Below are 16,196 nucleotides of genomic sequence, written 5' to 3'. Positions count from 1 at the left end.
GTTGTTCTGCTGCAATGTAAGTTACATTGATGGATAAGACGAAGGACGTTTGGTCTCAAGACCTGACCCCGATATGTTACTGCTATAAGATTGCCATAAGAACAAGAGGCGTTTTCACGCAATCAGATATTCCTGTCAATACCATAACAGACCCCCCCCCCCCCCCTAATGTGTCGCTCTCCCTTACGTAAGCGTCAGAATATCACTCACCACGACGTCCATGTACACGTTGTCCTCCATCTGACCTGTGAAACGAGACTCGTTAGTGAACAACACATGTCTCCTCTGTCGCAAGTGGCGGACCAACATAGGGACGTCATAACCTGAAATTAGACTTCCGCAACCGATTTCTAACCATTCTTGGACACACTGACAAACAATGAATGCCGATAACTTGGCGTAACGTCTCTGTCGTCGTCTGAAATCGGTTACAGAAGTGCGAGAGACGTTTGCATCTATTTTGACGTTGCGAGGTAACACGCGGGCGTCCGCTCCTGGGACGGTCCGCCAACCTCTCCGTGGTTCTGAGATTCCCAACTAAACAGGATATTGTTGTCTCATTTACACCAGATTGCTGGGCCAATCTCTCACCAAGAGAAGCTTGCGTAGCGCGCCCTCTGGTGAGAGAATGGGATACATGACGTCGCGAATGTCACTTCAAGGTATCACACCGGTAATTGTCCAATCAAAATGAACTTAGTCAATTGTAGTTCCATATATTTAAAGAAATATTTTTTTTCCTTGCGCGATTTTTCTCATTTCCTCTTCTTCTTTTCTCTTAATTTTTAATTAGGAAATTTTGTGTAATTTGTAGAAATAATCAAGTGTATACAAAGGAACTATTTGCTGTTGGTAGCTGAGGCTACTTCCTGAGGTGCACTCCGGCTGTTTACACACATGTGAAAAACACGTGGATTTGAGGGTAGTCTTGTTTGCGGGTAATTTTTTTTCGAAAATGCCGCGTAGGGTGTTGTTTTTCTGGTGTCGGCAGACGAGATAGGTAACATAGAACGTGTCTGACTGCGTTATTCGGCATCAATTTTGTAAACTGATTTTTAATGATTTTTTCCTCTCTATAGTAATATATAGTGAAAATAATTACCGGTGTGATACCTACATTATCAGAGTAATGACCCTATACGCACTCGACTTCAATCGCGTCATTTCGCTCTAAATCGTTTCGATAAGAAATGTTGTGTATGTATTGTTCCAATGTTCGATTTGTAATGATTTACCGGCACATATGGTGCAGGGAAACCCCGTATACACGCTTTTTTGAAAAATCTGCTGAAAACATGCAGTTTTGAATAGGGTCACCGGGGGGGGGGGGGGGGGGCTGAATTTTAAGTGAACATTTTCATAATGCACAGAGGTAGCTCAGTGTATTTTGATTAAATTTCGTCCACATGTCTATTTAAAAGTTACATGTATATTACAAAAATCGAACTGTTGTTTCTTTTTTTCCACTAGTATATATTGCTCTACCCTACAACTCCATATAAAGTGGCGGATCCAGAGGATGGTTGGGGTTCCGGGAGTTGGAACCCCCCTTTTCTTCAGAAAATTTTGCTTAAAAAAGTAAACATAACGCATTTTCAGGGTGGGCCTCCTCCGCATTTGAAAACCAAAAATTAATGGTAGAACCCCCTTTCAATAATTCTTGTATCCGCTCCTGCATACAATGCCGATATGTTGCGTCTATTTCAGACATTTACAGATATATCTGCATACGGTTATTTTCAATGTATGTTAGCTCACCTGAGACGAAGGCTCGAGTGAGCTTTACTGATCAAAATCTGTCCGTTGTCTGTCGTCGGCGGCGTAAACTTTTCTCGTTTTCATCTTCTTCTCCAGAACCACAGGGCCAATTTCAACCAAACTTGGCACAAAGCATCCTTGGGTGAAGGGGATTCAAGTTTGTTCAAATGAAGGAACATGTCCCCTTCAAATGGGAGATAATCGCAAAAAATGCAAAAATAGGGTGGGGTCATTTAAAAATCTTCTCAAGAACCACTGGGCCAGAAAAGCTGATATCTACATGAAAGCTTCCTGACATAGTGGAGATTCAAGTTTTTATCAAAATTATGACCCCTCCCCCGGGGTCGTTGGGGCCACAATAGGGGATCAAAGTTATACATGCGAATATACATAGATATATACATTTTATAAAGAAAACCTTTAAATAATCTTCTTCTCAATAACCACTGAGGTGGAAGAGAGGACATTAACCTAAAAGCTTACTGATATAGAGTAAATTCAAATTTGTTCAGATCATACCCCCCGGGGGTGGGGGTGGGGGGTAGGGGGGCCTCAATAGGGAATCATAGTTTTACATGTTGTTATACAGGAAAATCTTCTTCTCCAGATCTAGAACCACTGGGTCAATTTCAGTCAAACTTAAAGGATATTATCCTTGGGTGAAGGGGATTCAAGTTTGTTCAAATGAAGGGCCATTCCCCTTTCAAAGGGGAGATAATCACAAAAATGCAAAAATTGGGTGGAGTCATTTAAAAATATTCTTCTCAAGAACCACTGGGCCAGAAGAGCTGAAATTTACATGAAAGCTTCCTGACATAGTGGAGATTCAAGTTTGTTAAAATCATGACCTCTGGGTGTAAGGTGGGACCACAATAGGGGATCAAAGTTTTACTTGCTAATGTATATATGTAGTGAACCAAACCAAACTAATGGCACAAAGCATCCTTAGATGAAATCTGTTAAGAGAAAGGCCATATCCGTCTACAAGGGCATATGATAATTCGTGAATTTGTTGTCAAGTTTAAAAATTAAATTTGAAAATTTGTGAAGTTTTAGTCGTTACCTTTGAAAAGTTTTTTTCCGAACCGAACTGCTTGTATAATACTAGTTTTGCTCAATCTAGCTTGTTTATTGCTAGGAACTGTTGCTCAGGTGAGCGATGCACGCATGGCCCATGGATCTCTTGTTTTTTATTTATCTCCCTGTATGCTGTACAATTGTGTCATCATCCCACCCATCCCATCTGATGATCAAATTACATGCCTCACTATATCAACTTGGTTTAATTCTTCTATTGCAGCAGTACCTAGCTAGACACGTATGTAACTTGTAATTACGTCATCTTCTAGTGGTGGAAATAAATTATCGCTATTTGCATATAAAGACAATCCTTTCACTTGGGGGTCACTGATCTTTTTATCACCTATTTAGATAGACCCGAAACATTCGCTTGGTGAGTCTCAGTGATCCACAAGACGCTGCGCTACTACAAATCCGGAATTCATTTGTTCGGGTTTGCTTTGCATTTTCGTCTCTCCTTCTACCTGCCCCACTCCGGTGATTTGACCGTAAAGTTCATTCGATTGGTAGCATTTCAACATACAGCGTAAGAAAAATGGCAGAGAGAGTAGTTGTAGTGGCCGTTGATGGTAGTGAGCAGGCAGACAAAGCCTTCGCCTGTAAGTATATGTTTATTTTATTCTATAAAACATCAAAAGAACATGGATGAATCGGCAGAATTAACGATCGAGATGACTTAGGTTTTTTTTGCGTACCTTCAATGTTTAAAATTCAGGGTGCCCAGGTATTTGAATGACCCAGGATAAATAGTCACAAAGTGTCTGGTGTAATCTAGATTAAAGTTGACGTGTCCTGGCCCCGGGAAGGTTATCATTTTATCTGTACAGGAATACCGAAAAACGGGAGGTGTGTCAGTTTGACCTTCAGGGCTCTTCTATAGCCACAGGCGTCTCGCTTCACCACCGAGCGCGATTCGAGAACTTTTTTCTTCCATAAACTATATATAGGCTATTGATCAATTTAAAAAGTTTCGTTTCATCCAAGTCAAGTAAGATGTTTACTTAGGTCGAGATAAACTTGATTAAGGAGGTGCAGGGTGTCGCTATGTATTAGGAAAGGTGTCTGTGGTTGTAAGCTTAACCAAAAAACACATTTTCGAGTCAATGACCCCAAGGAATTTGACCTAGATGTAGATTTAGGTCGAGTAATAATGTGAGAGGGTGACCTGATCTGATCTACAAATTGAGCAACTACTTGATGTGTATTTTTTAAAAACAAGTAAACAAAGTGCTTATTCCTAGAAGAAAACGTTTTTAAACCCCGATCTTCTGACAAATTAAGTATGTTATAGGCCTAGATGTATTAATTACAACTTGATGTTAGTTCATGTAATTAATGACGTACAGGGTAAAGATCTACACTTGATACTGTTTACAAAACCTGACTGGACAGATTGTCATAATGGGGTTTGTATGATGGGATAATCACTATTAAAATAGACAGCCACCATTGATACAGTGATTTCCCCAGTGGTACATTATGTAGCTCTGGGGGAAGGAATGTGTTATATCCCAGGTATGATTACCCACTGTACATAAATATCTACAGAGTTATCGCTGTGTATAGCAGTTCACTGCCTTGTCAAACTAACGTCAGGTATTTGGCTGGAGGCAGTGAAAGGATTTATTTAGTACAAGTTGGGATAAGCAGGTGAGGTCCTGCCAAAATGGAATTACAGTCATTAATTCAGGAGCATATAAATAAAATTGCCCCGCAGTTGATCATCCTTCATGTCCCGGGATAAATTGAACCACTACATTGATTTTGTTTTCATGTTTGACTTCGAAATCACCTTTTGAAATAAACAAACTAAACTATATAGCAAGGAAATCAGGAGTGTGTGTATTGGGATGCTTTGATAATTATGGTATGAATTTATCAACTAATTTCTCATGAATTAGAGTGATTGACATTCCTTCAGTATCTCCACAACCCAGATTTTCCTCAGTGATGAAAGCAAAAATTAGCATGCATTGTATATCTCATAATCTGAATTTTAATTTCTGAATTTCTAACCTAGCTGGTATATTATTTTTATCAGTGCTGAAGATTTTCATTTGCATGATATAGATACTCAACATTGTATTCTTGTCCTGTGCCATTTAAATGCCTTTGATCACCATTGAATTACAATTTTTTTTTATATTAAATTCCCAACAAAACATCTTAATTAACCCGATTCATGTCATTGAGTATTTGATTGGAGTTGCAATCATTTTAACTGTGATTTTGTTGTTTTTTAGATATATCTGTTTGTAACAGCTGTTGGCTTCAAGTGTCATTGCTGTAAGGGTCAGTCTCATGTGTTTATAAGGAAACAGCTTTGCATGTAGTCTGTTTGTACACCAGTACAATTATTGCTCCAGTGTACTAATGACTGATGTAGTTGTTTATGCCACAGTACAATGCACTTTTCACACAGCGGCTGATATTTCATCCTGTGCATACACGAGATACAATGTACAGTGACATGTACACATACACTGTAATAATACATAGCCTGGCTTGTACAATGATATATATAAACAAACGTCATCGGTGTATTCCTGCATGACTAAATTATTTCCGTCTAGTGAATTAACATTCAGAAAACTTTATATGGATTTTGACTACCAATAAATCACTGTTGTATGTTTCTGATACTACAAAGATTAACTGCAATTAGCATGATTAGTTAATAATGAATAGTCCTATGGTTATATTATGTCCTCATGCAGGCCAGGTATTAGTTTTCATTATTTCACAAAAACAAAAGAAAAAACTACAAGTCAGTAATACTTAAACTGCACATGGCAATGCCCATATGTCTCCGGATTTGCAAATAAAGCAGATTATCAGTTCATTCGTGACATCTGTTGCAGTGGGTAAAGTATGGATAGCTGTGTTATTATCTCCTTGAACATGTTGAAGTGACAATCTGATTTCAACATCATCGATACCTTTAGAAGTAGTTTAAAAGAATTGGCAGTCTCAAATTGAGGTGATGATTAACAAACATTGGAGTTATGTAGCACACAATTCTATCAGTATGATGACGATTTCGGAATAAGGAACAATTTGAAGAGCTTTTCTGTGTAGATTTATTTTTTAAAAAATCATGCATTTCCAAATATTAGAGTTTTGAACTGAAGGAAAGAATCAAACATTGAATTGAGCATTTGGTTATTTCGGTTGGTTATAATTATATATAGATATATGTACTTGAATGTTACAGGGCAATTGCCCTGTAACATTCAAGTACATATATTTATTTATAATAATTGCTTTAGACTGAAAGTGTTGATATGTACAGTGTATGATGCAGATTTGCTATAAATACACATAATGTATACATTGTAGGTATGAAATATTGCCATGTGGTCTTTACTTGTTAATTTGTATTCAAAAGCATGCATGATTTTGAAGGTTAAAAGGTCACAAGCAAATGGGACTGCATTTTGTTTCGAATACTAGTCCATGCATGCTTTTTTATGATATATATAAGTTTCATGTTTTTGTGTCATTGATGTTTGATCGTTACTGTGAACACAATAATACAAGAGCAGCTGTAATTTTTTAAGATCAAATTGAAAGACTTAATTGTATTGAAAACCATTTTTTTAATGGACAGGAAGTGAGAGCTACCTTAGGAAAGGCTGATATGATAATGTATGATAGGACAATGCTGTATAAAAGAAGAGCAATGAGTGCTCGTATACATTACTGTCACTCAGAATGTCCTTCTTGACTTTCACACTTGTCACCCACAGGCAGTCTGATACGAATAAATGCACCAGAGCAGAGCGACCCCGGAGAAGTATTTGCCATTTCTCACTAGAATAGAAAATGTCCGCTGTGAAGTGTGTTGAATTATTTTGTATTAATCATGAACATGTATATGCAATGTTCATGTGTGCGATGTGCTACGTAATGGTGAAACGATCGAGGCAGGTTATTCAGTTTGAATCCCGTGAAGGATTTACACATGTGTGACAAATGTGTAAGTGGTGATTTACGGCAACCAGTGTTGAAGACTTTAAGCAGTACATGTACTAGGATGATGAATAAAAATGATCCACAACAGATAATATTTAATTATGATGATTATGATATAAGCCAAACGAAGAATCTGAATCAGATAAGTTTATTACAAAATTAATGGACTATAAATACACATTTATTAACATCCTACTCCATTTACCTGCTGATGGCAGGTGTAGCCAGTCAACAAGGGGCGTTACTCCTTTTGAGCACGTAATCCCATGTACCTCTGGTTTGTCTCGGGGGGGGGGGGGGGGGGGGGGGGGGGGGGGGGGGGGGGGGAGGGGGGGGGGGGGTCTGGCCTGTTCTTGATTTTGTATTCTCTATAATGGTAGTATTTCTGAGATTTACCACTTACCCATCATACTGCAGATTGTCTCTGTACTTGTAGATACCTCATAACATGAATTGTTTTCTGGCCAAATATTGTAGTTTAAATTAGAATAAATGCCTTATGTGCTGTACTCAAAACCAGAATTAGAGCAGTTAAAATTTTCCATTATTAGATTTATAATTGAGTTGTAAATATAATAATAAACTTCACATTTCATGGAGTTTTTATTGATTTGAAATCTTGCCCAGGAATATTTTATTGACAATGAGGACCCTAAAAACCAGACATCTTGTTAAATGTGTTTATTTAATGGGTTAAGTGTCATTTTAAGGGACATTATGTCATGTTATACCATGCTAGTATCCAGGCACTTCCTTTATAAAATTCTGGCGTTAATTAATGTTTGCTGTAACATCTTTTCTGTTAGGACTTAAATTGCATGTACTTTCATCATGTGATGTATATTAAGTTACAGAATATACAGTGTGAAAAAAAAGCAATGCAAGTTTTGTTGCCCTATCATAGTAGCAGACTGGTATGATTGTACAATGTCACTCATTGTGTGTATCTATGAAGAGATGAAGTGACAATATTAAAAGTTATTTGATATAATTCACTGTATTACAGAGATGGAGGTGGGGGTTGCTTAATGCGATGTCATTTATAGAATGTATTCCATTTATTGGGTTATTTTGGTGTGCTGAAAATGTTATCTGGGGGGGGGGGGGGGGATGTGGAAATTTTTTAAAGATAAAAGGGCCAAAATAAATGCTTCAATGAAATTGCACAAATAAAATTTCAAATGAACTAAATATTTTCTATGCCAAAATTACCGGACATATGGTATATATATGTGGGTATCATGATGTTCTCTTCGGTGATCACATATTTCAGATGTTATTGATCAGCTTTTTCTGTAAGTCCATGATTCCATTGTATAGCTTTGGATATGACTACTTTTGGTAGAACTTGATCATTCATTTGCAGATCATGACTGATGAGTACTTTGTGGATGAGGTAGACTGCCACTTTGAGAGAGTACTGACTCTGTAAAGTTATTTTTATCTGTTGCAGGGTATTGTGAAAATGTCCATCGTGCAGGTGACAATGTTGTGGTCGTGTTCGGAGCAGAATACAAAGTTTCCTTCATGCGTAAGTATAGACACTTCTAGCATTCAGATAGCACCATATAAAACAACAGAAGCATATGACATATTCCACCAAATTAGCATAAATGTCCGTCAATTTTCCCCCCTCCGTATTTAAAGATAAATATGCTTAAAAAGTAAAGAATGTTGTTAATTACAAACTTGAATGGACTAGAGTTAATTATAAAATCAAAAATATTTTGCCACACATAAATTGTTAAAATTATTTTGGTATATGAATGTTCAAAATATGAGAAAAATTGACAGAATTAACTCCCGTGAGAAGTGGTACCCAACTTCTCGGGTACTTTAATTAAACTTATATAAGAAAAGAAGGGGCGATAAAAATGTAACATAAAATGTATGTTCTTTTACTTAATCTTTATAAAAAAAATTGCAAACTATTTATGAAAACAAATTATACAAAAGTAAATTCAAAGTAAACAGTTTTTGTAACTTTCGTTCTGTCAAACATACTGACGTTAGCACTAATGTACATATGTATATAGAGATGTACTGCAAAACAATTTGCTTTGATTATTTTTCTGGAATTAAGCATTAAAAGTCATAATCTAATTGTGGAACAGATTTTATCTTCTTTAAACAAAATATCTGACTTAAGAAATTACATTGATATTTGGTCTGACATCATTCTGTCAAATTCTACTCGGCACAATGTGACATTAGCACACTTCTTTACCAAACCATTGTAAGAGTTGTGGTTCTATGTTATTATTACAACTCTCCCTGCAAGGGGCGTTGTAATGGGATTTTCCAATTGCATGGCAGGTTGAGTGAATGAGGTATCTAGACTTATGTAAAACTTCAAGCGATAGACTTTCTGTCAAAATTGCTGACGTTAGCAACATGTGACGTTAGCATAAGAAATCGTTCTATTTGTACTAAATCGTACGTCAAACTACCGGTTTATGAATTCAAAGACTATTTTATTGCAATAAAAACTCATCATGGGAAACTATTTATAGTCTATCATGATTTACATCACTGCGAAAAGCTTCCGCAAGGTTTTGTTCCGTCAAACAATAACATTAGCATAAAAAAAGTTCCGTCAAGAACTGACATTAGCATTGACAGAAAATAAAAGATTCTGGGTCATTATTAAAGCACAACAAACATTGGTCTCGATGTAATGTATATAGATTACATTTAAACCTTTCATTAAGAGAGCCATGTAGTTAAATAATTTCATAACTTGTTTAGTAAACAGAAGATTTATTAATTGCTAATGTCATTGTCCGTCAAGTGTTCCGTCATAAAAATGTGATGTTAGCAACCGTTTTTAAAAAAAATGAAATTAAAAGTGAAAGAATACTTTTATAACTTTATTTTTCATATTTTCTTGATCCTGAGTGTTAATATTTTTAGTTACCACAAAAAAATTACCAAAGTTTGGCAATTTGAATAGACATTCCCAATGGGAGTCAATACAAGCATTTTTCATGGAACATGTCATATGTAAAGACACTCTGTATAAATCAACAATATAGATAACAAATTCTATTAATTGTAAATATTTCGGCGAACATTATGTTTGCAGTGAGTAAAATTGTTCTCTTTGGGGTCAACGTACAGTGTATTTAATACATATTAACATTGTCATTAAAGTCAAAATGACTGGATCACAAATATTTACAAGAAAGAGGGATAGTGTTTTACAAATTTTTTTTGTTTTGATACATCATCTACATTCATTTTGATATTATTGTGTCTGTTCAAGATGTAAAGCTTCACGTATCATTTTAGGTTTACTGAGTTTACTCAGGTGACCTATTGCAATTGGTCGTTGTCCGTCGTGTGTTGGCAATTGAACATTTTTAACTTTTTCTTGATAACTACCATTCCAATTCTTTTAAAATTTTGTATGAAGTATCTGTGGGATAAGGGGGACATAGATTGTAAATTTCAGGACTCCTGCTTTCATGGGGCCTAAAAGGTGAGGAAAAAAAACTATCAATAATTGACAACTTTTCAAAACTCTTTTCTACAACTGCATATCTCTAAGAAAAACTAAATGCTCAATGATGTAAAACAGGACAACCTCTACCAAAGTCGTAAATCGCTGGAAATTTTTTCTAGATTTTGTAGCCCTTGGAACTAGTGATACATGTACTTTAACTAATCCTTGGGTAACAGATAGATAGGGCCTATGTGTCTTTTGTTCACCAAAGTATAACTGAACAATTAGTTTCTCACTCAAGCACATCAGAGCATGCGATTATATTAATACTGTACAGAAGGTTTGATGTATTCTCTGAATTGTTCATTTTCAGCTGGACAGGTGTCTGATACCAAATTGAAACAGATCCAGGAAGAAATGTCCAAAGAACAGAAAAGAGTGGAGGGATTGACCAACAAATATGTTTCACAGCTGAGGGAGAAAAATGTAAGTCTGATGGGCGTCTCCTGCCTATTGTGTCATTCCTCGCTGTGTAGGAAGCTTATTCCTCAGGAATGAAACTTAGATGTTCAAAGAGTCAAGTACAAGGTTGATTGAGGTAGTGAGAATTCTTCTAGGGTTGGGGCAATATAAAGGATTCTTGGGAGGGTGCGTAGAAGTACTTATTCTGGACGGGTTAGGATTGGTTTGGGACGAGTCAATGCACTTGTCACCAGTGACGAGTAAAATTTTCTGTAAATGTTGAATTTTTCTTTCAAAAATGTCTTAATATAATTTTTTGACCACATTTTAACTGAAAGCTATTTTGAATTCCCTGTGTGCACATTACCATTATACTGTAGCTATTTCAGTCTTTTGTCAACATCCAGGAGGTTTATAAAACCATATCCACATTTTATTAAACTCTACATGTATAAAACATTTTTATTGTGTTCAACTTCAAAAACAAAGTGAATAGAAAATAAGTTTTTATTGTACAGATATTTTCATAGGTATTTTTAATCATATAGATGTTATAGTTATAAATTTGTTGATTCATACATGTACACAAATTACAATTCAGAATACACCTAGAATACGACCAGAAAGTATTTTGCTATTGATGCTAAACTCAGCTGAGATTCCGTTCGACTAGATATTTGGACTGACACCTTTACCGAATCTCCATGTAGCCCTTATAATTCATGTCTAGAAAGAAGTATGCAGCTAACTCTGGATTTCTGTCTACATTTTCAACTCATATATATATTTTAAAAAAGCTTTGCACTTTTGCTAATGATATTTCTTTGAAATCCAAAGTAGAATCCAGTAGTAATTGATTAACTTTATTACCAGTGTTAATTAATTGCTCTTATTCAACTCCTTTTCATTAGCGGGTAGAAAAATTTGTTGATATCAATAGATAACCATTGAATTTGTCAAATTACTCTACAATATTGATTTAAAAAATGGTTAATCTTCATTTCTCACACATTAACCTCTTTGCATTTGATCACAGAGGGAACATTTTCACTGTGTTTTGGTCTCTAAATAATATGCTCGTCAATAAATCAACTTTTATGAAAATTCATATACAGTGTAAATATCTATATTGACATTGAAAATATAACTTTAAAGAAATTGATCAGAAGGTAGGCGGCGAAACAATACTATCATTCACAGTTCTTTACATTCAGCTTCGACCCATTCTAGCAATTAATGTACACACAAGTGACACTGCCGTTCGCTTTAAATAAGTGATTTGACTGTTAGACAAACACTCGATCACTACGAATTCGCAAATTGCACAGTCACTAAATTTTCTGTACAAATGAGCACTCCATGTTTTTCTCTATTAGTGGTATGCATTGTACAGTAGGATGGGCAGTTACTACTTATTACTAATAAGGCCAGTTCCACTTAATTAGTAGATTATCAACCGGGGTCACAAAAAAATATGGGGCGGGTGGAAGGATTTTATTTTTTAATTTTTATTTCCCTAGAAAAAAAAATTAATGACAAAAGTCATATCACACAAATTGTTAATCAAGTTAACATTCAAAGATTCCTTGGTAGAAGATTCTGTGACTTTAATCATTCACTCATGTCACTGGGAAGCAAGTTTATTTGAAATCATAATTTTTGCAAAAGTAAAAAAAATTGGGTTGGGTCCTTTTTTGAGGGGTGGGCAGGGATGATGATTTATCAATTAATTTTAATTGGTCTAAACAGACTCTAGGAATTCTTCAGTATTAGGAGATAAACAATTCCTTCATGGGAGCATTCATTTGAATGTTTTTATTTTGGGACTTTCATACCTAGATGGTAAGCAATGCAAAATTGATGAGAGTTCTTTTAGCAATCACATTTTCAATGAAGCAAACACAAGTGCACATTAATTGATATAACTGACAAAAGCTGAATGTAAATTTCAAGACATGAATTATAAAGGACTGCTCTGAGATTCAGTGAACGTGTCACTCCAAATATCCATCCAAGATTACTGTTGCTGCATATCACAAAGAATCCCGTTGCAAATTACAAAGATGTCTAAGAAGCAAACAATAAATCTCCCCCCCCCCCCCCCCCCTTTTTGATAGAGATTGTTCACTTTTATGTGATTCAAACACTCATTAATGACTCAAACTATCAATTTATTTATGACAGAGTACATGAATGTCTTTAATGATTACAAATAAAGAATTCAGAAGTGTTCATGTACATACAGGCTTTCTTTAATTGAGTTAGGGGCGTTCGCGACGTTTCTCAATAATCTATAATTTTTCATGACATTTCATGTACAATTCCCTTGCATTCTATCTCATTTCTACAAAAAAAAAAGAGGGAAAAAACGCGAGATACATTACCATGTCTGTGATAAGCATATTTTGAAAGTTCGTATCCGTTGCAAGTGGAAAAAGTCATCTCTTATATATTATAGTAAGTTGAATAAATGGAAGAAAAATCTTTGAAACAAGCAGGGATATAACCCAGGACCCTTGAATTACTAGTTAGGTGATCTAATTGCTGAGCTACCTAGTCCGATATACAAAGTATAGTAATATTACTACAATATGAAATTTGAACCTATTTCGGAAATCATACAAGAACTCTTCACATCAAATAGATGATAAAAAAAATTATAGAAAATGTCAGAAACGTCTTGTATGTCCTTAAGTATAAAAATGTAATGAGAAGAACAAGTAGTCATACATCTTACATGTAAAAATGTACTCGTCTCATGGGATGAGTAGTTGTGAAAAAAATTTCTTACCATAAATTTGTATCCATGTTTATTTAGATACAGCTTCCTCAATGCAAAGTTATCTCTTCATTGCTTTTATCAACATCTTAAAACACTAAAGGAACATGGAAATTTGATACACAATGTGCTATCTTAGTGGCAAAACTTTCTAACCAATAAAGCTAGAAATTTAAAACTCAATAAATAGGTTCCAAATTGATATTTCACAATGACTCATGGAGAATCTTTGTTGATAATATTGCAGTAGGTACATGTAACTAGTCTTGTAAGACTTCAAAGGCCAAATTTTAGTAATTGATGGTTTTTCAAAATCGAACAGCAACTACAGAGACATCTTATCCAAGAAAGTTTATAAATACCCATTGAGTGTATTCAAATTCATGTACAAATATGTAAAATTGGCAGATGTCCCAAATTAATTTATCACATTTTTCACATTATCATCTCGTATAAGTTTCTTAGGTAAGATCAAATAAAATATGTGTGTGTTTCCTATTTTACTCCCCCAAAAATTAAGTAGGGTAGGTGGGTAAAATATTTTCTTTTATTGAAACATTTTATTTGCAATCTTGGTTTTTGATACATTTTGAATACATGTCTATGTATATTACAATTACTTTTCAAATATTTTGAAGATCAATAGAAGCCAAATGCATACTTGATCATAAAAAAAAAAAAAATACCATTTTGAAAATTGTAGATTTCTATTATATATCTTGTCAATAAAATCTTTAGGGTTGGCAAGGAAAACGTTGGTAGGGTCGGGAAACCTGAAACACACATATATTTTATTTTGGCCTAATGACAAAAACATATTACTGCATGGAAACATATTAAATATTCAATTTATCAATTTGTTTTAGATTAAAGGGGAGGCAACTCCAATCACTGGCAAGAAACCAGAGGAAGCAATCATCTCTAAGGCAGAGGAAGTTGGTGCCTCAATGATCGTCATGGGAACTCGTGGACTGGGAACAATTCGTCGTACCCTGATGGGAAGTGTTAGCGACTATGTCGTACACCATTCGAAGATGCCCGTCATTGTTGTTCGAGACTCGTGATAGATACCTCTAGGATATATAGAAATAAACAAAGGACACCGCAATATTTCTTTAAACGATTGTCCTCATTTAGAAAGTTTATGTTTTTTCTTGGTCATCATTGGCAAAGATTTTCCCCCCACTGCTTTTAAGTAATTCTGGTAGTGCAATTAATTTACTGAGATTTTCAGAAGCTGCTTATATATTCATGCTAGAGATAAATTTAAACGATAGTATTTACCAATTAGAATTATCTTTAAAGATTAGTAGAAAGCTTAATATTTCGGGTAGCTTTATGGAAATAGTATTTACCATTTGGGATAATATAAAGTAGAATCAATAGAAAGCTTATTGCATGTACTAACATTTCCAAAGAAAAAAGAGATTTTGGGCTTAGCACACAGTGTGATGGACTATTAATGCTCTATTAGAAGATATATATTCAATATATATCTTACCAGTGGCTGCTTGCTCCTATTCATGTTAAAAGTACTGGTTTAAAATGTTGACATTTTTCTGTAATAACATGGTTATCTTTGATTATTAGATTGATGTGTAGGTTTATACTTTTATAACACTAACTTGTCAGGAATCACTGATGTGTGTATGGATTGTAACATTTCTTCCGGGTATTTATACAGCCTGCAAACAAAGGAAACAAGCAAACTCAAGTATTACGCATTCCTGTTTGTTCATACAACGCAACATGTACCATTTAGAATGGGTATTGAAAACAAGGTGTAAAACATTTCATGTTTCTCTCGAAGTTTGTTTATAAACTGTGTACAGTCATGTGATGTTGTATTTAACCGAGATTTTTTTCATTTTCATCTAAACCAGGGATATCAGAATTTAAATATTGTCAATGATATATATTTTTTAACCCTATCATACTGTTTTGGGAATGAGGTACCGAGAACGCAATTTACAACGATTTTTCCTAAATCTTTTTTTTTTTTTTGAGTCCACAAGTAATTTACAAAGTATGACTTCTGTAATCGCTGTAGACAAAGTAGCGGTACTCTTACACCATTAGAACTCACTAGATGTAAATCACACTGCAAGAATCTCAATTCAGAACACTGTCGTGTATAAAATGAGGCAACAGCAAATAAAATGATGTCCCAGATACCATGTCTTCTTATCTTGTTAGCTCACATGAGCTGAAATTCTGATCACTCTTTGTCTGTCCATTCATTGGTAAACATTTTCGACTTCTTCTCCAGAACCACAGGGCTAATTTCAGCCAAACTTGCCACAAAGCATGCTTGGGTAAAGAGGATTCAAGTTTGTTCAAATGAAGTGCCACACCCGTTTTGAAGAGGAAATGATCAAGAATTTGTATTTAAAAATTGTGACATCTTCTAAAGAGGCTCATCACACCAATTTTTGTTTAGTGGCTCAGTAAAATTTCTCATTTAAGTCTGATTTCACCATCGAAAGAGTGACACAAGCTCTCAATTATTTTATAAGAATTTTTTTTATCTTTTTTCCGGAATGGTGAAAAAGGTGTTTCAATGTGATTTGACGCATGATATGAATATCTGATAAAACATTACTAAAAGACTCGGATAGAAGTTTTGCTAAAATAATTTTAAATATACGGCTAAAATCTTCAAAAAACATGTCAGTTAGGAAAATGGTATATCTAACA

At 34.9% G+C, this 16,196-nt stretch overlaps 1 protein-coding gene across 1 annotated transcript; it reads left to right on the top strand.

Moving 5' to 3' along the window:
• Positions 1–3,139: 3,139 nt before the first annotated feature.
• Positions 3,140–15,673, top strand: LOC125654493 (uncharacterized). Its single transcript, XM_048884455.2, has 4 exons — positions 3,140–3,437; positions 8,267–8,344; positions 10,632–10,744; positions 14,366–15,673. Exons 1-4 carry the CDS (start codon positions 3,374–3,376, stop codon positions 14,561–14,563), a joined length of 453 nt encoding a protein of 150 aa, XP_048740412.1. The 5' UTR covers positions 3,140–3,373; the 3' UTR covers positions 14,564–15,673.
• The last annotated feature ends 523 nt before the right edge of the window (positions 15,674–16,196 follow it).

This window comes from Ostrea edulis, chromosome 7 (genome assembly GCF_947568905.1).
Source record: "Ostrea edulis chromosome 7, xbOstEdul1.1, whole genome shotgun sequence".
In the NCBI taxonomy this organism is placed as follows: Eukaryota; Metazoa; Mollusca; class Bivalvia; order Ostreida; family Ostreidae; genus Ostrea; species Ostrea edulis.
The sequence above is the reverse complement of the archived record's forward strand: the minus strand, read 5'-3'. Positions and strand labels throughout refer to the sequence as shown.

Coding starts and splice junctions, on each gene's coding strand:
- LOC125654493 (XM_048884455.2), top strand. CDS start 3,374: ATGGCAGAGAGAGTAGTTGTAGTGGCCGTTGATGGTAGTGAGCAGGCA. Junction 3,438..8,266: donor GGCAGACAAAGCCTTCGCCT/GTAAGTATATGT, acceptor TATCTGTTGCAG/GGTATTGTGAAAATGTCCAT. Junction 8,345..10,631: donor ATACAAAGTTTCCTTCATGC/GTAAGTATAGAC, acceptor GTTCATTTTCAG/CTGGACAGGTGTCTGATACC.